At 45.8% G+C, this 27595-nt stretch overlaps 1 protein-coding gene across 3 annotated transcripts in view; it reads left to right on the top strand.

The window, feature by feature from the left end:
- Window positions 1-27595, top strand: part of EPC1 (enhancer of polycomb 1) — a 1518836-nt gene that overhangs the window by 442537 nt on the left and 1048704 nt on the right. For all 3 annotated transcript variants that reach the window (XM_078663339.1, XM_078663341.1, XM_078663340.1), the window contains exon 3: window positions 11482-11627. In XM_078663339.1, coding sequence (XP_078519465.1) covers window positions 11482-11627 — 146 coding nt within the window. The remainder of the gene's footprint in view (window positions 1-11481; window positions 11628-27595) is intronic.

The raw sequence follows: 27595 nt of genomic DNA on the forward strand, positions 1-27595 counted from the left end.
CTATGCACCCTCAATAAAATCATCATTGACTTTCACCCCCTACCTAAGATACAGGATTTGTTAGCAAACCTGGGAGATGCCAAAGTGTTTTCGTTACTCGATCTTAGATCAGCGTACCACCAGATACCGCTTGCCGCCGAGAGACCTTACCACTTTTATCACACCGTTTGGTGCATTCAAATATCTGCTTATGCCATTTGGTCTTGACTCTGCGGCAAGCGTGTTCCACAAATTCATGGACACCATTCTTTTAAAAAAAATTTTTTATTTAAAACTTGTTATTGTATTAAAGAAAAAAGGGCATTTTGAGATTACATTGTCACCGCATTGTACAATACAAAGTAAAACAAACATTTTCAGCACTGTACACATTTCCAATATACGTTGCACTACAGTCATCATTATTGGCACATTACTGCTATCGTATCGCTTCACCCCCACCCTCCCCACCCCCTCACTCAGACATGTCTTCCGTTTAATGCATAGGTGGGTCACAGATAGAGCCCCTAAATGTGTTCCAAGCCCCCATACCTTTTTTTTTGTTTATATCTTTCTATTAAGGTTTTGTGATTACAATGTCCCCCGTGGGGGCAGCGTTGCAAACATGTGTTGGTTATTACACGTAAAGAAAGGTTTTCATAATGTCCACAAATACATCATAACTGTTACACAGTGGGTGTCACTCCGTCCGGCGGGAGAGTGCGTGTTCGCTCGTGGAGCGGCGAGTGCGGGAATGGAGTATACACAAGAGAGTGACGCACTCTATCAAATCCCATGAACCGCGTAGCGGTGGAAGAAGAAGTTTCAGTCATCCCCATATTCGTCTACATGTCTCCTTACTAGATGGTGCATGCTTTACGTGCGAGGAGTATGTCTACATCAAACTCACAAATTAAAACCTGAACTCAAAACTGTGGGGGAAACTACTTCCTGGAACCTGGAGAGGGGGGGACGGGCCGAGGGCGAGTGAAGGCCAGTAGATGTATGGTGGACGGGGAGTGTGCAGGCCAGCGGCTGAAGAAAATGAGAGAGGAAAGGGGGGGGGGCGGAGGCCCAGAGGGCACCAGGGGGGAGAATACACCCCGGCGCAGGTGTCGAGCAGTATCACCGTCAGGCCATCAGATTGGGTGGGTCGGGGCGTTGGGAGGGGCCGCGGGAATGAGGCGGGGAGGGCAGTGGTGTGTCAGCCGGCGCAGCCTCTTGCTTAAATTGTATGAGTAGTTGTGACCATTCAAGGGAGATAGTGTTTTCGGGTACCCCTCACTTCTTCCTCCCGCAAGGTCTCTTCTTCTGCCGCCCCCCACTTGTTGACTGCCCCTCTCCATGCCGCCTCTAGGGGGCCGAGGGGGCTCTCCAGTGCATCGCTATTGCGCGTTTCGCGAGGAGTAGGGCGAGGGATGCAAAACGCCACTGCAGTTTGTAGGATTTTTTCCGCTTGTAAATACCTCGGGCACAAATTTCCCATGTGTCAATTTGTGGTAGGTTAACCAATGTGAGGATTGTTCGGTGTATTTTGGTCAAGTAGTTTTGCCTGGAGGGATAATCCCAGAACATGTGCCTAAAGTTTGTGTCCTCTGTCTGGCATCGGGGGCAGCTAAATTGTGTGTCCAGAAAGTGCCGGTGCAACCTGTCTGGTGTGAGGTAGGCCCGATGAAGTATGTTAAACTGTATGTTTTTGAAGCGCGTGTTCCTGGACACTTTCTTCGTATATTCCTGGGCGCACTTCCACTTCATATCGTGAAATGCCCTGCCTACGTCTTCATCCCAGGAGCGTCTTAGGTTTGTTAAGGAGACATCGGTCAGTTCTCTCAGGGCCTTATAGTGCCAGGTAACGAGGTGCCTGCCTGCCCCCATATGAAAGATCGTGTCCCGGAGATTCCAGAAAGGACGGGTGCTGTCTAACAGCTGTCTATTCGTCAACAATTGGCCGGGGGGTCATACCAATCAGCTAGCTGTTTGTAGGTCCTCAGTTGCCCCTCGTGAAACAACGCCTCCACCTCCGTCACATCGTGATCCGTCCAGGTCTGCAGGGCTCTATCAGTGTAGTATTTGTCCCCGCGGGGAAGGTCTACCAAGGGCAACAGTGGGGAGTATAGGGGCCAGTCTTTCGACATTCTATCGACGCGCATCATACACTTGCGTGCTATGGAAACCTGTAGCGGGTGGGTACGGGCCGGTTTGGGGCAGGAGCATCCGCCAAACGGCTGGGAGGGGTATCCTACTGGTCTCCGTTGACGTCTCCCCAGTGCATCTTTCTGCGGTCCAGTGGGAAAGCCATTGAAGCTGCGCAGCGAGGAAATAAGATTCGAAAGACGGGGCTCCCAGACCACCGCTCGCGGTGGGCAAATACAGGGTGCGTAATGCTACTCTGCGCCGGCCGTTACCCCATATTAATGTTGTAAGCAAGGTGTCTAGCTCACGGAAGAAGGACCGGAGCGGGATCCCCGGAACGTTGGCGAAGTGGTAGAGCAGTGTGGATACCACGATCATTTTTGCGATGGCCACCCGGCCGATGGGTGCCAGTGGGAGAGTCTTCCAGAAGTCCACCGCCGAGCGTAAACCTGCCAACGCCCTCCTGTGATTACCTTCGTACAGATCGGTTGAGGAGTGGTAAAGTCACACTCCCAGAAATCTGGGAGCTGCCTCACTCCATCATAAGGTCTGCGTACCCATCCTGACCTCGTGCGGTGCCAAGTGGGGGTGAAGCGGGTAGATAGTCTACTTCTCCCAGTTAACCCTAAGTCCCGAGGCGTCACCGAACTCTTGTAAGGTTTCCCAAATTGAGGTGAGGTCTCCCGCCACGTCCCGGACGTAAATCGGCAGGTCGTCTGCGTACAGCGAAACACAGTGTGTCGTGCCTGCCAACGGGATTCCCCACGCCACTCCCTCCTGTCATAGCTGTAAAGCCAGGGGCTCCACTGCCAGTGCAAAAAGGAGGTGGGAGAGTGGGCACCCCTGTCGGGTCCCCCTCTCCACCGGGAAGGGAGCCGAAATATACTTGCCGACCCGTACCCTGAAGGTTAGTCCTTTATACAAGAGTTCTGTATATGCCATCAAGTTGTGGCCTAGATTGAGCCTCCGGAGGACCGCGAACAAGTGGGGCCATGTCAGGGTATCAAACGCCTTCTCTAGGTCGAAGATCAGGCATGCTGCGCAGGGAATCTATCTCGCACCCTGTCTTGAATATGAAAGAGCCGTCTTAGGTTATGGGAGGTGTTGCGTCTGGGTACGAACCCACACTGATCAGGGTGCACCAGGGTTGGGAGGATTTGGCTATAGCGATCGGCCAGGATTTTCCCCAGGATTTTCCAATCAGTATTTAGGAGCGTGATCGGTCTGTACGAGGACGGGCATGTGGGATCCCTTTAGGGTTTGAGAAATGTGACCATCGTGGATTCGCGAATTGACGCGGGCAGGATCCTTTTGGATAATGCCTCTTCATAGGTGGGCGCGAGGTGAGGCACCAACTGGGTCGCGAAGGTGCCATAGTATTCCAGCGGGAGCCCCTCCATCCCGGTGTTTTCTTACGCGCGAGAGACCCGATGGCGTGTTTGATATCGGAGGCTGTGATCTTGCTGTCCAAGTCTTTCTTATCTGCGGGTGAGAGTGTTGGGAGCGTTAGTGTGCCTAGGAATTGTGACAGTGAATGTGGCGTCGCCAAGTCGGGGTTGCGGTACACGTCCGCGTAGTGGGTGTGGAAAATTCGCAGGATATCTAATTGGGAGGTGTGGAGGCGCCCTGTCTCATCTGCCAGTTCTGTGATGGGTGGTGTGGTCGTTTCAAGATGATGTTCTCGTTTTTGCAAATTCTACAAGAGAACATAACCTCATTTTAGAAAGAGTTTTGTCTGTGTTCAAGGATGTTGGCATTACTTTCAGAAGGGTAAAATGCAGGTTCATGGTTGATCAATTAGACTATCCTGGTCATTGTATCTCAAAAGATGGTATTAAACCCAAACTTTCTCTTATTTCTGCCATTAGAGAGACTTCTGCTCCCAAAAATAAAGACACTCTCAGATCATTTCTGGGACTTTGCGAGTACTACTCTCGATTTATTCAAGGTTATTCTTTAATTGTACAGCCATTGAGAGAATTGTGCGCAAAGGTAATGTTTTTGTTTTGTCTGATGAGGTACAAAGGGCTGTCTCTGAGATCAAGACATTAATTACTTCTGCGCCCATTTTAGCGCCTTTCATCTCCGGTCAGCCTTGTTGTTTAACTGTTGATGCAAGCCAATTAGGCTTAGGTGCTGTTTTGTCTCAGCATCTTGATAACAAAGAACACACCATTGCTTATGCATCACGCTCTCTGTTGTCCTCTGAAAAAATTATAGTACCATTGAGAAAGAAGCACTTGCTTGTACCTGGGCAGTTGAGAAGTTTAAGACCTTCCTTTGGGGAACTCATTTTTCAATCCTCATTTTTCAATCTTCACTGACCACAAGCCCCTTATTTTCATGCTCAATGGTAACGGCACAGGCAAGGCTTCAGCTAGGTTGGTAAGAATTCTTTCTAAGTTGCATGAGTATAACTTCTCTATAAAATACTTACCTGGTGGCAAGAATGGACGGGCAGATTGTCTCTCGAGGATGCCCATTGATGATACATCATCTACAGTCAACGATGGTGGAGTGCGTGGTGGCCCTCATGGATGATATGTTGGGTGATAACTCTCCACTTTCTAGAGATTCATGGTTATCTGCACTTGCTGAAGACACTCTTCTTCAAAGTGTCATGTCCTATATCAAATCTGGTTGGCCACACGAGAGAAACCTTCCTGCTAATATTAAACCCTTTGCAAAGGTTTCAGATGAGTTATCCATTGTCAATGAATGTTTACTTCGTCATGATTCCTTGGTTCCTCCTTTCAAACTCAGACACCTATTGTTCAAGAAAGGTCATGAAGGGCATATGGGTGTGTCAGCCACCATTCGAAATTTAAGACAATTTTATTGGTGGTCAGGTCTTGATTCTCAGGTAAAAATGTGGATCTCTGATTGCAACACCTGTCTTATCTCTGATAAACATTGGAGAACTTTTGAACCTAACATTCACATGGTTCCACTACCTGACTCACCCTGGGAAAAAGTTGCTTTAGATTTTGCAGGCCCATTTGACCTTCTTCCTGCAAGTAAAAGACATTTTTTAGTTCTGATTGATTATTTTTCAAAATGGGTCTATTTTGATTTTGTATCAGTTCCAGACACTAATGCTGTTATCAAATTTGTGAAAAGGACTTTTGACATTGAAGGTCCTCCAAGACAAATTGTAGCAGATAATGGGACACAATTTAGATCTCATCAAATGTTCAGATTTGTTCATAATTTGCAAATTAAACATCTCACTGTAGCGCTCTATTCTCCCTCTTCAAAGGGTCTAGTTGAACGTATCAGAGAATACTCACAACGAAGTAGAACTCATCAGAGAGCTAGTAAACACAGCATTCGATATCAACAACAAAAGATCGATGCCAGTATCAAACAGACAAAACAGACCGGATAGGAATCAAAATTATTTAACTGAAGAGGACATACTATTTCTACTCCGAGAATACGAGACATCAGACCCCAGGAAGGCACAGGAAATCAAAAGTGTACCGATAGACGTCAACAGAACAGCTACTAGGAATGAGAGGAAACTAAATCTCAACAACTTACAACAAATCCATCTAACCACTGATCCGTTAAACGTGATCACAACCAGAACGGAGGAATCTTTAAAATGTCTATTGCTCAATTGTCGATCCGCAGCGAAGCATGCCTCTGACATAGCTGACATCATCATCAATCAGGAAATAGACATAACAATCCTTACTGAAACCTGGCTATCTGAATCCTCGTCCCCAGTCTTGGACCTTCTGGTGCCCCCACACTATAACATATTGAGATTGGACAGACAGAAAAAGACAGGGGGTGGTATTGCCTGTATCCACAGATCGAACTTAGAAGTCTGCCAATTTCAATCCGACCCCCTCGAATCATGCGAATACCTAGGGCTCAATGTAACATCGGCAAATAAACAGATTTGCAACTTACATGCCATATATCACCCACCAGGAAACAATGTGAACTTCATTGACCAACTGATGGAGATCATCACTGCCAACGCCAACACCGACATTAATAATATATTTTTACGTGACTTCAATCTACACTGGAACAACAACAACGACAAACAGGTCAATGCCCTTAAAGACTTCTTAGCCGATCTAAATCTATCCCAAGCTTGTCTTCAACCAACACACTCGAAAGGAGCAACATTGGACTGGATCATCTCAAAGAATAATGACATCTCAATGCGCTCCACAAAACCTTGCGACTGGTCAGACCACCACGCCATAACCTTCCTAATACCATCGCGGGAGTAGATAAAAAACATTCATACTAACAAAATGAAAAGATGGATACGAGATACCAGAGACTCAAATATGGATCTTCTAATTGAAAGCTGCAAGAGAGACTTAAACCCACCTGTCAACATGAAAAAGGTGAACGACCTAACGAACCATTACAATACCTCAGTAACGGAAATAGTCAATGCCACCATACCACTCAAATTGAAAAGAGTAACGGAAAAGATTAAAAACCCATGGTTTAATGGAATATTGAATGAAGAAAGACGTAATTTGAGACGCGCTGAAAGAAAATGGAGACAACACCCATCTTCCCCTGAACTGAAATCACTCAGAAAAATCAGAAGCGAATATAACAAGAGGATCACCAACACAAAAAAGGAATTTATTAGAACAGAATTGGATAACGCTAAAAACAGACCACGAAAATTGTTTGAAATCCTAAAACAGCAATCAAACAAGATGGCAAAATCTGTCCAAGAGGTCACCAAAACGCAACTAAGTTGTGAAGAATTCTCTACCTTTTTCGCTAACAAAGCCAACAAGCTGGAAGAAGAACTTAAGATCGCTGCAGATAACATCAATGACAATACACCACCATCACAAGCTGATCCAAATCATGCGGACAAGATGACTAAAAACAGAGCACACTGAGACTCGTTCAAATTATTGAACCAAAATGAGATTGTTAAAACACTAGCGACCACTAAACCCAACAACCATTATAACAACCCATTACCATCGAAATGCCTAAAAGAAATCAGCCATACTTTGATCCCAATATGGACAGAAATTATAAACGCCTCACTCTCCCAGGGGGTCCTCCCAGAAAGCCTGAAGGCAGGACAAGTGGTCCCGATCATCAAAAACCCCCCAGTCGACCCAACAGATCCAAACAACTATCGCCCAGTGACCAACATCCCTTTTCTGGCCAAATTGATAGAGAAATGTGTACAGAATCAGCTGAGCAGACATATCGACAACTTCTCACTGCTAGATGACTGTCAATCGGGTTTCAGAGATGATCACAGCACGGAAACAGCTATCCTACACATTGTCGATGATGCACTTCAAGCACTAGATCGCAATCAATCTTGTCTACTCATCCTCCTAGACTTGTCATCAGCATTTGACACAGTTAATCACGAAAATTTACTGAACAGACTTCATGACAGGATGGGAATATCTGGCATTGTACTGAAATGGTTCGAATCATTCTTACAGAACAGAACTCAGAGATTCCTAGTAAACCAATCGCTTTCTCGTTCTTGCCCAAACACAATCGGAGTTCCACAAGGATCCACGTTATCTCCTTCATTGTTTAACTTGTACATTGAACCGCTTACAGAAATTCTGAAGAAATCAAAAATATCGTACCACATGTATGCGGACGACACACAACTTTATATCAAGATTTCGAACCTGGAAGACATTACCACAATGAATGAAGCCCTCAAAATATCGCTAAAATGGCTAACCAACAACCATCTCAAGCTAAACGCAAACAAAACAGAATTCTTACTTCACACCACAAAAGAATCAATCCGTAGTGAAGGAATGGTCCAAAATGATCACAGCGTTAAATTGCATCCCTACCCTAGTTGACTCGGCGAAATCACTCGGAATCACATTGGATGAGAACCTTGATATGAAAACTCATATCAAAACAATGGCAAAAAACGCACGTTTCCACTTGAACTATTTGAGAAAAATGAAATGTTTTCTATCGGAGACTGACTTAAAACTAGCTGTGCAATCACTGGTTATATCACGGATCGAATATGGATGTACAACGCTAGCAGGACTACCCAAAAATCTCCACAGCACCACTTGAAGCCTGCCTCAATGCAGCAGCAAGACTTATTACAGGATCAAGGAAATTTGACCATATATCCCCTCACCTGAAAGCTTTAAACTGGCGACCATATGAAGCTAGAGTACAGTTGAAAATAGCATGTATCACTCATAAAGCGATTCATCACAACACACCTAGATATCTTGCCAACAAAATAGAAATTGCAGGAAGAAATAGACCAGCCAAAAGGCAAATTACCTACTCTTGAGACCACCAATCTTCAAGAAGAAAAGAACATATGAGAGGTCATTCTCCGGCATACCCCCAGAATTTGGAACTCCCTTCCCGCTAACATCAGAAAAATCACAAACTCTATCATATTTAAGAGAGAAATTAAGCTCTTTCTTATGAGTAAGTTCCTCCCATAGGTACGACATATCGCCAGTTAAGACTTATTATGGGGCGATCGCTAGAAATTCACCATAGGAATGGAACTGGAAGAGCCTTAAATGAAAACAGTATATTAGATACTTATAGACTAGGTCTAAAGTAATACCAATTTAGTTTTTTGTTGCTAGATCTTGTTGACTTCTACACATTGTTGTTTCAACTCATGCCATGCGATGTTAAGCGCTCTGATACCTACAAGTCTTGTACGCGCTATAGAAAACTGTTAATAAATAAATAAATAAATATATAACAGATTTTTGAAAAGAAGGGATTCAGACTGCTTTATCTGCTAGTTTTCAAGTTGAGGAATTTTTAAAAGAAAACTTTGGACCTAGCATAACACCCCTCACAGTACCACAGGTGTTTCTCCTTTCAAATTACTGCGCAACAGAGTTGCAATTTCGAATCTTTGTCCTCATTGGGTTAAAGACATGACTAATAGCAATGTTACTCATGGAGGTGACTTACACAAAATCAAGGCTGTTGTAAAATCTAAACATGATGCCATTTCTTTGTATCATCATGATTCTAAAACCACAAAATACATTTTATTTTCTGTTGGTGACTGGGTTCTGATTAAAAAACCCAACAGGATTAAGAAAGGAGAGTCCAGATTCACACTGCCTGTCAGGATCATACATGTGGCTAAGAGTGCTGTTTTATTAAAAGGAAAGGGTGGTGGAATAGAAGGAATCTGGTTAAAATTACCAATGATCAAGCCTTAAAGATCATTTCTGCTAAAAAGAAAAGTTTTTATAATTCAGACTTGGATGGAGTAAACTTTGGCATGGATTTCTTTAGTGACAATTCATCTTCTATCACTGTGAACAGAGACTTTATTTCATCTAGAGATCCAATGTCCAATGAATGTCCTCCTGTTATGAGTCCAAGTACCACTTCATGTTATATTTCCTCACCTACAATGCAATCATCATCCAGCATTTCTTCTTCACCTGTTGCTTCTCAAAGACTGCATCGCAATGCTTCAGTTCCTCAAAAATTGAAAGATTTTTATTTGATGTAGTCACCTTACCATACATTGGAAATATGATTGTTACAGTTCTTTGTTCAACTTTTTACTTATTTATTATAAACTCTTTTCTTTTCTTTATTTTGTTTGAAACAGGGGAATGATGTTAAGGTAACCAGTTGCTCTTTTTCCTTTAAGAGCAACTTGTTATTCACGCGCATATGCTTCTGTACCTCGAGAGTCTCCCCGCGCTCTGTTGTTATTTAATTTACCTTATGTTCTGCTGTTCTCGCCGTTACTGCTTACAACTGTTCATTGAGGCAGTTACGGCGAGGACATTGAAGCTACCGGTTGTGGGCTTCATTTATCTGTACCAAAATATTTGAATAAACACTTGTATCCATAAGTGCAACGTTTCCTGGCCATCTCTTTATTCTTACAGGCACAAGGGCTAATACACCACCGCTACAGGGCCCGTCTAGTCAAGCTCCCCCGCATTGCTCCTCCTCCTCAACCGCCGTAGAAGGAATGGGAGTTGCGGGCCGGCCCAGGGACCCCCACTGCGAAGCACTTAAAAGCCGCGGGACGCCGATATATGCTCATCCGATCTCCGTTCACCGCTGCAGCCAGCAACGAAAGATCGCAGTCCGACACAGCCCAGCTGTCAGTGCCTCATCCAGGTGCCTGCCGCTGCCGCAAAGAGTCACCACCGCCGCAGTCTCACCGCAGGTCACCACTGCAGGAAACACCGGGCTCCGCTCGCCAGCATGCCGCCGCCTCTCCGGTCCCTGGCGATCCACAAAGTCGGGAGTGCCTCCGGTGATGCCTGGAAGCACACTGAGACGAACCGGGCCCAGCACACCGTGGAAAACAACAGTGGACAGGTGCAAAATCAAAACTATTACAAAGCGTGAGCGGAAAGACTCTTAATCACTCCCTGCTACACCGCCATCTTGACCACTCCCCCAATAGTAAATTTTTTAAGAAGATCGCTCTCCTGGAAGACAAAGCAAGCCACATTAACCAAGAGACAAGGCAGCATGCTTGGATAATTATTGTCAACCAGTACTAGACAATGCTGAATTTAAAAACTACTTTACTGAAACATATGCCCTTTATGTAAAACGAAGATATAGGAGACATAGAGTGTGTCTCATTAACTCCACCACCATGATAGAGGTCAAAGGCTCCTGCTGAGTGCCGTGTATGGAGGGCGGCAAAAGAACATATAACGCTCTTCCTTTGTCTCTGCCTTGCACTAATAGAGGAGAGAAGGACATTGCTCAGAATTCCCTTGCTGGAACTTGGTCTACACTCCTGCAGGCAAGCTGTGATTGCTTGTTTTAAACCAGAGGATATCGCTCTCACCAACAGTGTTAAGTTTCCAACATCTGCGAAGTTCAAAATTAAAACCAGGGTCCTGCAGCTCAAATCCATTGAGCCCAGTAATGATTACACTGTTGTTTATATGCACATCAAGATGTAATTTCTTTGGTCTATACATTATAATATATTGATAAATGCACTTTCATTTTTTTACATGTGATAATTTGAGTTATTACATTTAACAAGTATTTTTAGGGTTACTACTTGTAACTATATTATTTTTTTCTGGCATTCCAAAAACAACCACAGGTTTATGGCTTTTTTTAATTGTGGTCTTACAATGAATGAACTGTGGGATTATTTATTATGGTTTTAACTAATTAAACAATAAAAAAAAAATCAATCAATAGTGAATATTACATTGTGTTTTAAGAGGACTGATTAAAGTAATGTTTTTACATTAGAATGCAATTCTGTAAATCTTGTTAAAAGCTCCTTTCGTTATAGGCACATTCTCTGTGCATGCTGTTAATTCATCAAACCTTTTTGTTGACAATATTCAATAACAACATTGCTTGCTCTCTCTTCAGCTTTTAGCCTGGATGCTGAGCAGCCAGATTATGACATGGATTCCGAAGATGAGGTGTTTGTGAATAAGCTCAAGAAGAAAATGGATATTTTTCCTTTGCAATTTGAAGAGATGACTGACCGTCTGGAAAAGGGCAGTGGACAGCAGGTATAGTATCATTGAGTATTTTCATACTGTTGATGTCCAAGTGTTTTAACAGACCAGGAATACAAGCAGAATAACTGGTATTGAAAATGTGTGTATTTTTTTTTGTATTTTTTTTTTGCCAAAGACCTTTATTGCATAGTTTACACAATGACACAGCATAGTGCCTACAACCCCACGGGCCGGCAGCGTTCTGTTGAGGTACCTATGCATCAGTGTTTGAGTAACACAGCCTTTCTGCCGATATCCCTGGGGCCCGGCGGGAAAATGTGTGTATTTTTAATCCATACCCTCTACTGACAAACAGATGCTAAAGATTTTCATCTTTGCTTCGTCTGGCTTTTATTAGTGAGGACCTATTTCAACACATCTAGTTTTTGTGATTTGTCGTGAGACCTTTACAAAGATAAAAGTGGTGAAGCCAAAGAACCGTTTGTAATTTCCCATGCATTCCTCCCATGATGACCCCTGCCACATTCTTCAGTTTAAACCTCTTTCCAAACGTAAGGCACATTCAACCTTCACAGTGCTTTTGTTCAGAAGCGTAAAAAAAGAGTTCTCCTTTGCTGTTGTTAGTGTTCTATACAAACAGTTAATGTAACTTTTTAATTATGAACTATTTTTTTATTTTGATCCTTAAAGCATGAAATACAAAGTAATTAAGGAACATTTGATGAAGCTAAAGTTGTACATTAAAAAAAAAAATCTGTACTTGGAAATTAACAGCAAAGTGAACATTTTGTTCATCATGAGTTGACCCTAATCCTTTAACGCCAATCCCTCACCAGAATTTCACCCTCATTTACCCGTTTTTGTGAGGCACTGCTAGCCCTATAATTAATCTGCTTCTTCTGAGCAAGAGCAATAAACTGTACATAGCAATCATTCACCTCCTAAGGGTGTTCTTTCTTCTGTTCAGTGACATTCACATTATCTTGCCTAGCTAAGAGAAGGTTAATCCTCAGCAATGTGTTGGACCCTCAGGAACTTCTCACATGTTCCATAGTCCCCAACATTTCTAGTTTTCGTTTAAGGTCTAAGAGCCATTCAGAGATTTCCTTCACTGCATGTACACATGCCTCTAATAACCAATAATCTTTGTTCTGGGGAGGGAGATGGAAGAATGGGGAAGAGGTGTCCTATTTCTAGGTGTAGCTAGAGACCGCTTTCGTTTCTTGCCAATATTTATATCAAAAGGGAAATAATTTTCAGAGGGTAACTTTGTGTCAGGCCCCTTCATCCATAGTTTGTTTGCAATTGTCGTTGACAGTTTCAGGATTGCCATATTAGCCAGTTTGAGGCATGTGGGCTGCTGAATTCATATCTGTGCATAGATCGCCGCCTAGTGTTGGGTCCGGATGATTGCACTTTGTTGTCCTGGAAGAGTCTTCGAAGTATCACGAGATAGGTAACTCCTCCACTGGACTACAGTGCGCATGGGCATCTTCTCCATCCTCAGATCGTTTTTATTCCGCCATTGGGTTCGGATGTTACTCCTATACTCCAACTTCGGAATCAAAATAAAACTTTTCTAAAGGCCAAAAGGCCTTCGACTTTTACGGTATTGTTCTCGCTCGGTACCTCTTGACGTGATCAAGCTTTCCATCTCGACTCTGTCGTCGATGCGGGTTGTTGGGCCTTTTCAACGCCACGTGGGCCTGCTGTCGATGGAAAGGAGCCAGTTCAAAAGGTGCCCACAATGCCACTCCAAGTTTCCGCATACTGACAAACACTCAGTATGCCTTTCACCAGACCATAAGGGAGAAACCTGCCCAGCCTGCGCCCAATTTCGGTCAAAGAAAACTATACGGATTCGACAGGCCGCTAGGCAAGAGATGCAGCGACAGGCACCGTAACCGGACAACATCTTCGATGATGACCAAGAACTTCCAGAAGCACCAGATTCGGACCTAGAGATCGTCACCGTCGAGGACTACTCGGACTCCGATGACGAGATCCCACCGGGGCAAATTGTGAGTACACTGCCCCCGACACCAATTACCCCGTTACCGAAGGCTCCGGCCGAGGCATCTCAAGAGGTCTTAGTCAAGATTCGAAAAAACATTCGACAGCCCCGCCATCCGGCTCGGCTCCGAAACCGAAACCTAAGCCTTCAGAGACCCCAGGGCCAAGTAACGTCATCCCTAAGAAGGTTCCAGAGCCCAAAAAGGTCGTCGACCCGAAGGGCGTCGAACCGAAGAAGGCCGTACAGCCCAAAAGCGTCGAGCCAAAGAAAAGCGTCGACCCGAAAAAGGCCGTTCAGCCAAAGGGCGTCGACCCAAATAAAACCGTCGACCCGAAGAAGGTCGTCGAACCGAACAAGGACACCCAGCCGAAGGGCGCCGAACCAAAGAAGGTCGTCGACCCGAACAAGCTAGCTGTAATGAAAGCCGCCACCCGGCAAAGGTCGCCAACGGGAAGGGATACTGTATCAAAGCCTGTAACCCGGCCGGAGAAGGCTATCAACCCAAAGACAAGTGCTCCGAAAACACCAGTCGATCCCAAAAAGACCATCGACTCGGCAAAGGACAGTCAACCAAAAAAGCCTGTCGAGCACAAGAAACTTGTCGAACCGTAAGACCCGGTCGACCCGAAATCACTCGTCAACCCGAAGAAAGGGCCCGAGCCGAAGAAAAGCACTAAAGCACCAAAAGTCGTCGAAGCAGAAGGTGTTATCGACCCAAAAAAGTAAAAAACACAAACAAGGACTGTAGAGGAAGAACTCTTCCATCCAGATCCATCAGACGACCAGGCAAAAATATATATTAATCCTGAGACTGGTAATGTCACAATCCTGCACAGGAAGAAGAGGCCACTGGACACTGGCTCTCATTCTCCTACTTCTCCCTCTAGACCCTTCATTCCTTTCTATCCCATTATGCCTACTACACCTTTTGCTCCTTACTCTCCTTTTCACCATGGGGACAATGAGGGAAACACAGGGGAGGATCCACAGCCTGAGTATGATTATCCACAAGATCCTGACCCCCAAAATGAACCATGGGAGGAGACAACTGACCCTGATGTATCCTCTTATCCAACTAAGCCGTCACCTACTGATGACACCATTGTCTTCAACCAACTAATAGACAGGGCAGCGCAGTACCACAATGTAGACATGCATAATGACCCTGTAGAGGAAGACTTCTTATTTGACACCTTCCCTACTTCAGAAAAAAGTGTCAGAACACTTCGTATGTTAAAGGGAGTGTTAAAACACGCACCTGACATATTTAAAGATACAGCCAGGGCACGGGTAATCAATCTCAGGATTGAAAAGAAGTATAGAGCATCCCCTACAGACCCTACCTACATCAGAGGGCAGTTACCATTAGACTCACTGGTAGTGGCTAATGCACGCAAAAGGGCCAACTCACAGACAACGGGGAAGCCCCTCCCCCCGATAAAGAATCAAAGATACTAGAGGCCTCAGGTAAAAGGGTAGCAGCACAGGCCTCCAATTCATGGAGGATTGCGAATATACAAGCTCTGCTAGTTCTCTTCCAGGGGATACTCATTAAAGTCATAAGCACTGAATTATCTCCGCCCATGAGCGGGAACCCGGAACACATAACAATATACATATATATGTGTAAATATATCAAAAAGTACATTGTACTAAAATAATTACACACATATACATGTATAACAACCATAATATGCAGCCTAACATATACACATAGGCTAATAAAGCCAACCTTACACACGTTCTGAAGCATGAAAATATGCTAAATATAAATGCAATAAACAGGCATGAGCCTAAAATGCATTACATAACCATGAAAAAACTTTTATTTTCATCAAAGAACCTGTTGTAAACAGTTATTAGCCTAAAAGGCTGCATATGAAAATTTGTCTGTGTACAGAAAATCAGACTGGCACCCTGCCTTTAAGGCCCCAGAGAATCTGCACACTTTGCCTTTAAGGCCTCTAGGAGAACTCTGTTCCCATCATGCACCACAGGTGACAGTTAGGTCAGTTCTTTTTTCCGGCTTGTTCTGTGAGGAACCTGGAACTTGAGCTCTGCTCATTTGTAGTAATTTTCTGTCAGAAGTTGTTTTTTTCTTGACATTTTTTGACAAATAGTACTTTGGTGGTGTTTATTACCTTTTTTCTGACTAAACTGTTGTGAATTTTTTAGTCAGTATGCCACCTTTATTTTATAAATGTCCTTCCTGTGGGAAGAAAATGGCAAAAACTGATCCACACTCTGTTTGTGTGGTGTGTCTTCCTGATACTCATAAGGTGGAAGATTGTTATCATTGCCTCAACCTTTCTAGTAGGACTTTAAAAGAAAGAGAGAAAATGAGGCTTCTGGGCCTTCTGGAGAGAGAGAATCGTGGTGAGAAGAGTTCTAAGGTTTTCTTATCGACTTCTAAGCCACCTTCTCAGCCTAAACGTCGAAGATCAGCGTCTCCAGAAGGTAAAACGAAGAAAAATCGACTCCAGGAAGCTTTTCCTGCGAAAAAGAGGCGTTCGACGTCGAGATCCAGATCGCCGTCAGCATTGTCGGCGTCGAAGAGGGCTCCGTCGACGTCGAAGAGGCCTCCGTCGACGTCGAAGACTTCGCCGGTGAGGCAGAATACAGCGTCTCGACCTTCGCCGTCGAGATCTTTATCGACGTCGAGACATCTGGTGTCGATTGCAGTAAGGACGACGTCGGGGGTTCAACGCTCGACGTCAAAGGAGAAGATGCGTTCGACGTCGAAGGATCATGGGTCGACGTCGAAGAGTAAAGTGTCGACGTCGAAGGATCATATGTCGACGTCGAAGAGTAAAGTGTCGACGTCGAAGGAGATTCATACATCGTCGTCGAGGAAGAGATCGACGTCGAGAGGAAGATCGAAGGATTCGACGTCGAGGTCTAAGAAAAGGAGGTCAAAGTCTCCATCGCGACGTAGATCGGCGTCGAAGCATGCTTCGGGCTGGAAGCATGGAATGTCTAGGTCTCCCCCACCTGTGCACAGGTCGGCGTTGAGACTGTCACGATCAGCCTCGCGGACCTCAGTTAGGTCTTTGTCGAGGTCAGACATAAGTCCTGAGCATAGAGTGGTTTCTTCACCGCAGGATCAACAGAAAGATGCGGTGGGACACGAGACAGTGCATCAGGATTCTTCTATGGTGGCTCAGTCGGGCTCTACCTCAGGCCAGGCAGATGATAGACAATTGGTGCCCAGTCAGCGGACTCCATCTAACTCAGTGGTATCTGAGCACAGTGTAGTCTCCGGAGCTTCCAAGTCTTCAGCAGACCTGAATATTGTGCAGGTGTCACCTGAAGTTTCACCTGAGCGTGTAGGTCGGCCCATCAACTTGTCACCGAGATGGCTGGAAAGTCTTCGGCATTGGAAGATGCGTCCATTATTGGGTGACAGAGCTCCGGTTCCTCGGACGGAGCTGCAAAGAAGATCACGTTCGAGATCATTGGAAAGAGAGAAATCTCGATCAAGGGAGCGAAGGAGGCAGCGATCTGCAACTCCTCAAGAGAAGCGTAGGACTCCTGCTCCATCTCCTAAGTCTGTAGAAGGACGGAAATCTCGTTCAAGGGAGCGAAGGAGGCAGCGATCTGCAACTCCTCAAGAGAGGGGTAGAACTCCTTCTCCGTCTTCTAAGTCGTCTTCGTCTTCTACAAGATCTTCATATAGAGACTATTCTCCCACAATATCATCTACTCCTCCGTCCAGAGTGTCTCCAGTGGATGATTTGGGCACATTTAATGATGTGTTATGTCGTGGGGCGAATAAGTTCAAGATCAAGATGGCAGTTCCTCAAATAGCAACGTCAGTCATCTTTGAAACCCTACATCACAAGACGACTGGTAGGCCTCTTCTGCCGTTAGTGCCCGGGTTGATAGAACCAGCGATGAAAACTTTCTTAACTCCGGCCACAGTGGGTTCAGGACCTTCTAGGATTGCAAAGAAGTACAAGGCTCCAGAGGAAGATCCTTTATTTTTGCGTTCTGACCCACCTCCAGATTCTCTTATTGTGGCGGCAGTCAGAAAAGCACATTCGGCAACATCTACCTCTTCTGCTCCTCCAGAGAAGGATAGTAAGAGTATGGATTCCTTGGGGAGACGAATGTGCAACACCTCAGGTTCAGTCATGAGAGTGGCCAGTGTGTCAGCCTTATTGGGCCGCTATGATCGTCTGCTGTGGGACTCAGTTTCTCGTTTTGCAGAAAAACTCCCTAAGGAGGATCAGAAAGACTTCCTGGAAATAGTGGAAGAAGGAGGATTGGTGGCTAATCAAAGCATTAGTGCAGCTGCTGATGCGGCGGATCTGTCAGCTCATGGTTATGCACATGGTGTTTGTGCTAGACGTACGGCTTGGCTTCGCCTTACGGGTCTAAAACCTGAGTCTCAGAGAAAGATGGTAAATCTACCTTTTAATGGTTCGACTCTGTTTGGATCTCACGCCGATGACGAGATGTCTAAAATGAAAGTGGAGTTAGACACTCTTAAGGCCGTTGGTCTTGAAAAGAAAAAAGAGTTTAAGCGTCGAGGTAATTTTCGTCCCTATGACAAAAGATCTTTTCAGCAGAGGGGCCAACAGACGAATTGGTCCTCGCAAAATCAAGGCCAGAGTCAACAGAGATCGCAATTCCAGCAGAGGTGACCTGGACGAGGCAGAGGCAGCGGAAATAGGCAGCAATCATCAGCTACCAAGCAGCCTCAAAAACAATGAATGGAAGCTTCCTCCACAACCGTGTGCCACTCCGGTTGGAGGAAGTATTGTGTGTTATCTGGAAGAGTGGAAACAGATCACAAAGGACAAATGGGTACTCAATGTCATTCAGAGCGGGTACCTTTTGAAATTCAAGAAGCCACCTCCTGTCATGCGTCCTCTGAAAATGGTACAGTGGAACTTAATGCGCTTACAACAGGAAGCGGATGTCCTTCTGAAGAAGAATGCCATAGAACCAGTGCCTTTTCAACAGAGAGGTCAGGGCCTGTACTCTCGGTTTTTTCTTGTAAAGAAAAAAGGTCTAGTTACGGAGTTCAGACCCATTCTGGACTTGAGGCGTTTGAACAAATTCATTCGGAAGGAGAGGTTTCGAATGCTGGCTCTTTATCAGATTTTCCCTCAATTACACCAGGGGGATTGGATGTGTTCCATAGATCTGAAAGATGCTTATTTTCATGTCCCAGTATCCAGAAAACATCGCAAGTTTCTCAGATTTCAAGTAGGGGCTCGTCATTATCAGTACGCAGTGCTCCCCTTTGGCCTGAGATCAGCTCCCAGAACTTTTTCAAAATGTATGGCGGTAGTGGCTGCTTGTCTTCGAAAACAACGGATTTTCATTTATCCGTACTTAGACGACTGGCTTCTGAAGAGTTCATCCCCATCTCTACTGGAAGAACATCTTTCGATATGCCTCCAACTCATGTACAAGTTGGGTCTTCAAGTCAATTACAAAAAGTCCATATTGAATTCCACCCAGAAGATCCACTATCTGGGTGCACAACTGGACACGGCAAAAGAAAACGTGTGTCCTTCGGAGGAGAGGTGGTCATCCATCAAGACAAAGTGTGTGTTTCTCCTTCAGTCTGCACGTCCGACAGTTCGACAAGTGTCCTCTCTTCTGGGATCCATGGCATCGTGCATCTTCATAGTGCCAAACGCACGTTTGCAGATGCGTCCTCTACAGCAGTGTCTAGAAGATCAATGGAAGCAGAGGACGGGATGCTGGGAGGATCAGATTCTTCTCCAACAGTCTGCAAAAGATTCCATTCGATGGTGGATGAAGAAGACACACTTGATGAAGGGAGTTCCTTTTCATCAGGACCCACCAACGCAGACTCTGATCACAGATGCCTCTCTCCAAGGTTGGGGAGCACATATGGGCCCGCTGCAAGTACAAGGGCTATGGTCAGATTTCGAGAAAGGGTATCATATCAATCTACTCGAACTCAGAGCGGTCCATCTTGCTCTCAAGTCCCTGGCTCCATCTCTTCAGTCTCGGTCCCTCTTGGTGCAAACAGACAATACAACTACAATGTATTACTTAAACAAGCAGGGGGGTACCAGGTCCAGGACTCTGTCCATAGAAGCTCAGACCATCTGGCACTGGCTACTTGCACGAGACCTGTCCATAACGGCTGTTCACTTGCCAGGGAGCCTCAACACGCAGGCGGACGACCTCAGCAGAGACTTCGTCGAAGCGCACGACTGGGTTCTCAACGAAGAAGTCGCGCACAGCATTTTCCAGGCTTGGGGAACACCAGACATCGATCTGTTCGCAGACGCGGCAAACGCAAAATGCCCCGTCTTCGCGTCCAGGTTCTCCCAGAAAGGATCTCAAGGGAATGCCCGTTTGATAGACTGGTGTCAAAATTTGCTGTACGCCTTTCCGCCGACACCGTTGATACCAGCAGTGATCAACAGGATGTACAAGACCAAATCCAGAATGATATTGATTTGCCCAGAGTGGACACGCCAATGGTGGTTCCCAGATCTCCTCCAGTTGTCAATCAGGCCACACAGGAGATTACCTTGTCGCCCGGATCTTCTGTCCAAACAGGAGGGGCGTGTGTTTCATCCCAATCTGCCCTCCCTGCGCCTGGCAGCATGGCTCCTGAAGTCATCCAGTACGGGCATTTACAGTTAAATCCGAAGTGTATGAACATTCTTAACCTCTTGGATGCTATGGGAATTCCCCTGCTGTGCTGGGATTTCGCGATCCTCGCACATTCATGACGAGCTGGGCTCGTCATGAGCGTAGCAGGAGGCTACTGCATGACGAGCCCAGCTCGTCATGAGCGTCGAAGGGGTTAAAGAGGCAAAGCGGCCTTCTACAAGACAATCCTACGGATTTAAGTGGAAACGCTTTTTTCTTTGGTGTCAGAGCAAGGTTCTTGACCCTATTCGAGGCCAAGAACAGGTGATCTTGCCTTATCTTCTTTATCTTGCTGAGTCTGGTTTGCAGTTTAATTCTATCAGAGTCCATCTTGTTGCAATAACTGCTTATAGAAAATCGCCAACACAGATATCGTTTTTTCGGATGCCTGTGGTGAAGGATTTTCTAGAGGGATTAAGAAAGGTGTTTCCTCCAGTCAGGTCTCCTTCTCCACCTTGGGAGCTTAATGTGGTGTTGGCTAAGTTGATGGGCCCACCCTTTGAGCCCATACATAAAGCGTCATTGCAACACTTATCCTGGAAAGTAGCATTCCTGGTGGCTATCACGTCTGCTCGTAGAGTGAGCGAAATTCAGGCTCTGTGTTGCAAGGAACCGTACACAGTTTTTCATGCAAACAGAGTGGTGCTCAGGACTCATCCTTCTTTTCTACCTAAGGTGGTGTCGGATTTTCATATTAACCAATCCATAACATTGCCTACTTTCTTTCCAAACCCTTCAAGTCCGGCTGAGCGGGCTTTGCACTCTTTAGATCTAAAAAGGGTTTTGAAGTTTTACTTAGATAAAACCAAGACTATGAGACACACAGACCGTTTGTTTGTGAACTATGGTCCTACGAATACTGGTTTGGCAGCATCCAAGAGATCCATTTCTAGATGGATAGTGTCATGTATCTTACTTGCCTATCAGCTAGCCCACAAGTCTTTATCAGGTAGACCTAGGTCTCATTCTACGAGGGGAAAAGCTTCTACAACAGCTCTCCTCAGGAATGTGGCTATGTCAGAGATATGTAAAGCAGCTACTTGGCGTTCAGTGCATACGTTTACACGCCATTATTGCTTGGATTCTGATGCGCAAACAGATGCTCAAGTGGGACAGGCATCACTGAGAAATTTGTTTGCTACTTCTAGTTAAACACTGTGTTGTTTGAAATATAGCTATGCGTTTATCTGTTCGCCCGCTTCTAGTGGGTATGAGCTTGCTACTCTATTCAGTGCTTATGACTATTAATGAGTATCCCCTGGAAGAGAAGGATTAGTTACTTACCTGTAATCCTAGTTCTCTTCCAGGGGTATACTCATTAAAGTCATAAGCACCCTCCCGCCTCCCCGGGCGAGCAGTGCCATTGAAGTTTTCAATATATAATGTAAAGTTTTACAGGCAGTTTCCTGCTAATGTTTACTGTACCGTACAAAAGAACTGACCTAACTGTCACCTGTGGTGCATGATGGGAACAGAGTTCTCCTAGAGGCCTTAAAGGCAAAGTGTGCAGATTCTCTGGGGCCTTAAAGGCAGGGTGCCAGTCTGATTTTCTGTACACAGACAAATTTTCATATGCAGCCTTTTAGGCTAATAACTGTTTACAACAGGTTCTTTGATGAAAATAAAAGTTTTTTCATGGTTATGTAATGCATTTTAGGCTCATGCCTGTTTATTGCATTTATATTTAGCATATTTTCATGCTTCAGAACGTGTGTAAGGTTGGCTTTATTAGCCTATGTGTATATGTTAGGCTGCATATTATGGTTGTTATACATGTATATGTGTGTAATTATTTTAGTACAATGTACTTTTTGATATATTTACACATATATATGTATATTGTTATGTGTTCCGGGTTCCCGCTCATGGGCGGAGATAATTCAGTACTTATGACTTTAATGAGTATACCCCTGGAAGAGAACTAGGATTACAGGTAAGTAACTAATCCCTCGTTACGACAGGGCACACTATGACCAGCTCGAAAGCTTAATGCAACACCTACCTGAGCCTTTTAAAGCCCAAGCTGATGACCTCATACAGGAGGGAAAATTCATTACAAACGCCTCCATCAAATGTGCGCTTGACGCAGCCGACACCGCAGCCAGGTCTATTAACACTAGCGTTTTATTACGCCGACATGCATGGCTGCGTATTTCGGGCTTTAAGAACGAAGTGCAGTCCACCAGTCTTAAACAGCCAGTCAATCAGGACTTTCTTTTTGGCCCTGCTGTTGACACCATTTTAGATAAAATGAAGAAGGACACAGAAACCGCAAAGCCCATGGGTGCATTGCAGTTTCAGCAACATAGAGGTTCCTTTCGGCCTTCCTCATACAGGGCAGCTACACGAGGCAACACCTCGCAAACGTCATCTTCATACAAAGGCAACCCACAAGGTTCCTTCACCAAAAACTCCAACAGTGGAGGTTATAGGGGCAACAATAATAAGGGAAGAGGACGTGGAGGCAATAACACCAGAGCCTCCACTGCCACAAAACAGTGACTTAATCACGCTACCTCCAGACCACCTAACAACGGTCGAAGGCAGACTCCAACAATTCCTACCTGTCTGGAACGCAATTACCACGGACAGGTAGGTGAGACAAATTATCCAGTATGGTTATTGCCTGGAACTCACTTCTACCCCATCAAACATACCACCCAGCCACCGTCCTATGTCCAAAGAGAACATCACCCTGCTCCAACAAGAGGTGAAATGCATGCTGGAAAAGGGGGCCATAGAGCCAGTCCCTTTCCAACAGCAAGGGACGGGAGGATACTCCCTATACTTCCTTATTCCCAAGAAGGACTGTTCCTTCAGACCAATATTGGACCTCAGACCCCTAAATCAATACATACTGTCGGAGCACTTCCATATGATCACACTACAGCAAGTGCTCCCGTTGCTACAACAAGGAGACTTCCTAGCAACACTGTGTAGGAGAGTTGGGTCTGCAATCCTATGGTCACCCCAGATTTTTGCTTTTTGCTTCACTGGTTTACGACTTTCCCTGGCTGTGGGCCTGCTAATCAGACCCACAGCCTAGCTGTTCTCTCTCTAAATTGACAACCATGTACTTTAGGTGCATTTACCAATTGGTATTGGGCCACCTTATCAGTCCCTGTACAATGTACCTTAGGTAACCAGGGCATAAGTGTACCCAGGGCCTACCAGGGGCTGAAGCATGTATTATGCCACCCCTGGCTGGCCATCTAAACAGACACAACTGGATGCACGACAGCTGGGGCAAGGTGGTGTAATCACCCTTTTGCTGTAGATATAGCATACCTATATCTAAACTTAAAATGGACACATATAGTCCTATCAGTCACTCCTACGGCAGGCCTTATCAATCCTGAAGGCAGAGTGCTTGGAATTATGTGAGATGGTGCTCTGGCATGAGCTGAGCCCGTCTGCAGCTTGCGGAACCAAGTCCTAATAGCTGTTCCATGATAACGCTATACCATATACTCTTAAGTGCATTATAATCCTCGCGGTTGAATGCTAACTTTGGTATAGCCTTATCAAAACATGTCGAGTAAGGTGTCATACGAATTGGGATACTACCCCCTCGCCAATTCTGGCGACGGGAGTAGCATTCCACCCTTCTAGAGGGACACGACATGTATGTAACTGTGAACCCCGGTCAAAGTTAACTTGAGCCTTGGCATCACAAAATGGATGCTGCCACCACAGACACAAGTCTGACCTCCTGCTGCTGGGAGTCCTTCCAGCGAGAGAGGCTTAGACAAAGGGTTTCCTGCCTTGGGAGGTGCTAGCACCAGCCCAGACAGGATTTTGTGTGTTGGGTAGGACAGGCCTGAAAGGAATAAGACATGCCTGGGGCACACAAGGTGTCCTGTGCATACACCGGCTCAAACCAGTTGCTGGGGCATCCCTGCCTCTGCTCTGGCGCGAAACCGGACAAAGGATAGGGGGTGTAACCACCCCCCTTCCTGGTCCCACCCATGGGAGGGACCTAGTCTCTAGTGCAGCCCCCTTTAGGAGAATAAAGGTAGGAGCTGGTCCCATTCCAAATTAGATTATCCTGAACAACTTTACAAGAAGAAACTCTGGACTTCGACGTTCTGCTCCACAGAAGACTGAAGAATCTCCTTTGTGGGCAAGGAGTGTCCACCCTGCAACTGCAGGCACCATCAAGCGTCCAGCGGCTTCACTTTGTCGTCTTCCCTTGAGGAGCCAGACGTCAGAGCCCGGCGAGACCCGGATTCCCAGACCTCTCCGACCTCAACTCACATTTGCAGCACAGCTGAGATCCGTGGGTGCGACGAGACACGTGGGACGGCCATCTTGGAGAAACTGCACTTCGCTTACAGCACGACTCCCGAGGTAAACTCGACCAAGTGCTTTAGGGATTGAGAAGCCCCGAGCAGCTCCTGAACCGAAGATCAGCCCTCCAGCTTCCACGAGATCTGCGTGGGGCCCTTCTGCCTGTTTGCTGCTCGACGCGTTGTCTGGTCACTTGCCGGCTGGCTAGTGACCTCCTAGACGACGAACTTTGAAAACTACACTGCTGGTCTGGTTACTCCAGACTGGCCCTTGCTCCCTTCCAAAAGAGGAGCACCCCAGACTCTCCTAGTCCGCACCAGACGCCTTTTCCACTCACCGCATGGGTTGCCTTTGCCAAGGCCTGTTGACGCCGAATCCGGAACAGACACCGCCGACAGCGAGAGCCTGCGTGGGACAGCTCGTGCCTCCATCCTGGTCGTCGAAGACACCTCCTGGTCCACTTGGCTGCAGAGTCAAGCGTACACTCTTCACCTGATCGCGACGACGACATCTGGTTCCTTCCTGGTTCCACTCCAGTCACTGGCTAGTGACTTTGAACATTGTCCCCTCTGCTTTCAGGTCTTCAGCATTCCTGATCCACCCTTGGATCACACCGGACATCTTCCTCCTGGTCACCTGCAGCATCTTTTCTTCCAGGCTCCATAGACTTCAACGCAGAAACCCGACACGACTTTGCACCTATGCACCCGCAGCCCGTGGGTGAGGTAACAAGAGCATTTCGGTGCTCAAGGGTAGATTGACTCTCCTAGTGTCCAGATTCACAGTCGTTTTAGTCCTAACTAGTCAGGATTGTCCGTACTCACCTTTTTCTTGAACTGTACTGTCCATAGACGCTGTTACGCATCCCACGTGTGAGTTCACACTCTGCACCCGCGTCCCGGGGGCCTCCTATTACTTAGCTAAAGTTAGGATAGCGTAGTCCCAGCGATCCTACAGCCTCTGGACAGCTCCATTCCTTCTATCGATTTCCTTATACCATTTACTTAGTATATGGTTTGCCGTGCCCCTAGGGCACCATTGTAATTTTGTGCAACTTATTTTTCCTAAGAGATTGTCATGTGCTTAGTCCTCTGATCTCATAAAGATTTCAGAGGTGTTTGTTATTAATAAATATATTGTTTATTTTCATAACAACCTGTGTGGTGTCCTTTCATCTGGTATTCAAGGGGTTATATGTGGTAAAACAGCTGGCTTCACATGCCAAAAGAGTTTAGCCTAAGACTGCTTTGTCCATGCTACCATTAGGATAGCTGGTCTATAAGGTTGACTTACAACCAATCACCATAAGGGTTGTTTGGACTGATACAAGGTGATCACTAGAATTAGTGAGCATCATATATCAGGCCAACTTCTCACACACTGGACCTCAATGATGCGTATTTTCACATACCCATCCATCCAGCTCACAGAAAATATCTCAGGTTCACAATAGAAGGTCAACACTACCAATTCAAGGTTCTGCCCTTCGGGGTAACCACGGCTCCAAGAGTGTTTACAAAATGCTTAGCAACAGTAGCTGCACATCTCAGGAGGCAACACATCCATGTGTTCCCGTATCTAGACGACTGGCTAATACAAGCAAAATCGTACCAACATTGTGCAAAAGACACGTCTCAAACACTTCAGCTGCTACACAGCCTAGGGTTTTCGATAAACTACCCAAAATCGCATCTGCAACCGTCCCACACACAACAATATCTGGGAGCCACTATAGATACCTCCGTGGCAAAGGCATACCCAAACTCAGCAAGGATAGCCAGCATGCAGATGCTCATTCGCAAATTTCTGCCACAACACTCTGCCAGCTCGAGTCTTCATGCAGCTCATAGGCATGATAGCCTCCTGCATATTCATTGTCCCCCATGCCAGACTACAAATGCGTCCATTGCAAGAATGCCTAGTACGGCAATGGAACCAGGCTCAAGGACAACTAAAAGACCTAGTGTTGGTAGACAGTCGCGTTCACAACTCTCTGCAGTGGTGGAACCCACAAAACCTTTCCAAGGGGCGACTATTCCAAGAGCCGGTTCCACAACTAGTACTAACAGCGGACGCATCACTGACAGGCTGGGGAGCCCATCTCCTTCAATACACAGTACAAGGGCTCTGGACAACCAAACAAAAGAAACTGCATATCAACCAACTAGAGTTGCTAGCGATATTCCTAGCCCTGAAAGCATTCCAAAAATACTTGTACAGCAAGACTGTGTTGATCCGGACGGACAACATGACCGCAATGTACTATATCCAGAAACAGGGAGGAACGCACTCTCCACAGCTGTCCCACCTGGCACAGAGCATATAGAATTGGGCAATTCCCAAAAACATTTTTCTCCTAGCAGAACACCTTCCAGGGAAAGACAATCAGATAGCAGACCTGCTCAGCAGGCACAGCCAACAACTACACGAATGGGATATTCACCCCCAAGTTCTCCAGCCATTCTTCAAAGAGTGGGGTCAACCAGAGATAGACCTGTTTGCCACAAAAGAAAACTCGAAATGCCAGTACTTTGCCGCCAGGTTCCCACATCCGTTGTCACAGGGCAATGCGATATGGATGAACTGGTCAGGCAAATTTGCGTACGCTTTTCCCCCAGCACCGCTGATTCCGCTGGTGGCACGCAAACTGCGGCAACAGTCACTCACACTAATCCTAGTTGCTCCCACATGGGCGAGACAACCATGGTATACAACGTTCCTGGAGCTTTCAGTTGTTCCTCATCAAAGGCTGTGCCTCGCACCCCACCTTCTAACTCAGAACCATGGAGAAATCAGACACCCAGATCCCAATCAGATGAACCTAGCGATCTGGCTCCTGAAGTCTTAGAGTTTGGATACCTTAACTTGCCTCCAGACTGCATGAACATCATTAAAGAGGCAAGACGACCAACTACAAGAGCGTGCTATGCAGCTAAATGGAAGAGATTTGTTATTTACTGCAACAATAACCAAATCAACCCATTAGATGCTTCCATACAAAACATTATATGTTACCTGATGCATCTTCAAAGATGCAACTTAGCATACTCTTCGATAAGACTACACC

This window comes from Lissotriton helveticus, chromosome 10 (assembly GCF_964261635.1).
Source record: "Lissotriton helveticus chromosome 10, aLisHel1.1, whole genome shotgun sequence".
NCBI lineage: Eukaryota > Metazoa > Chordata > Amphibia > Caudata > Salamandridae > Lissotriton > Lissotriton helveticus.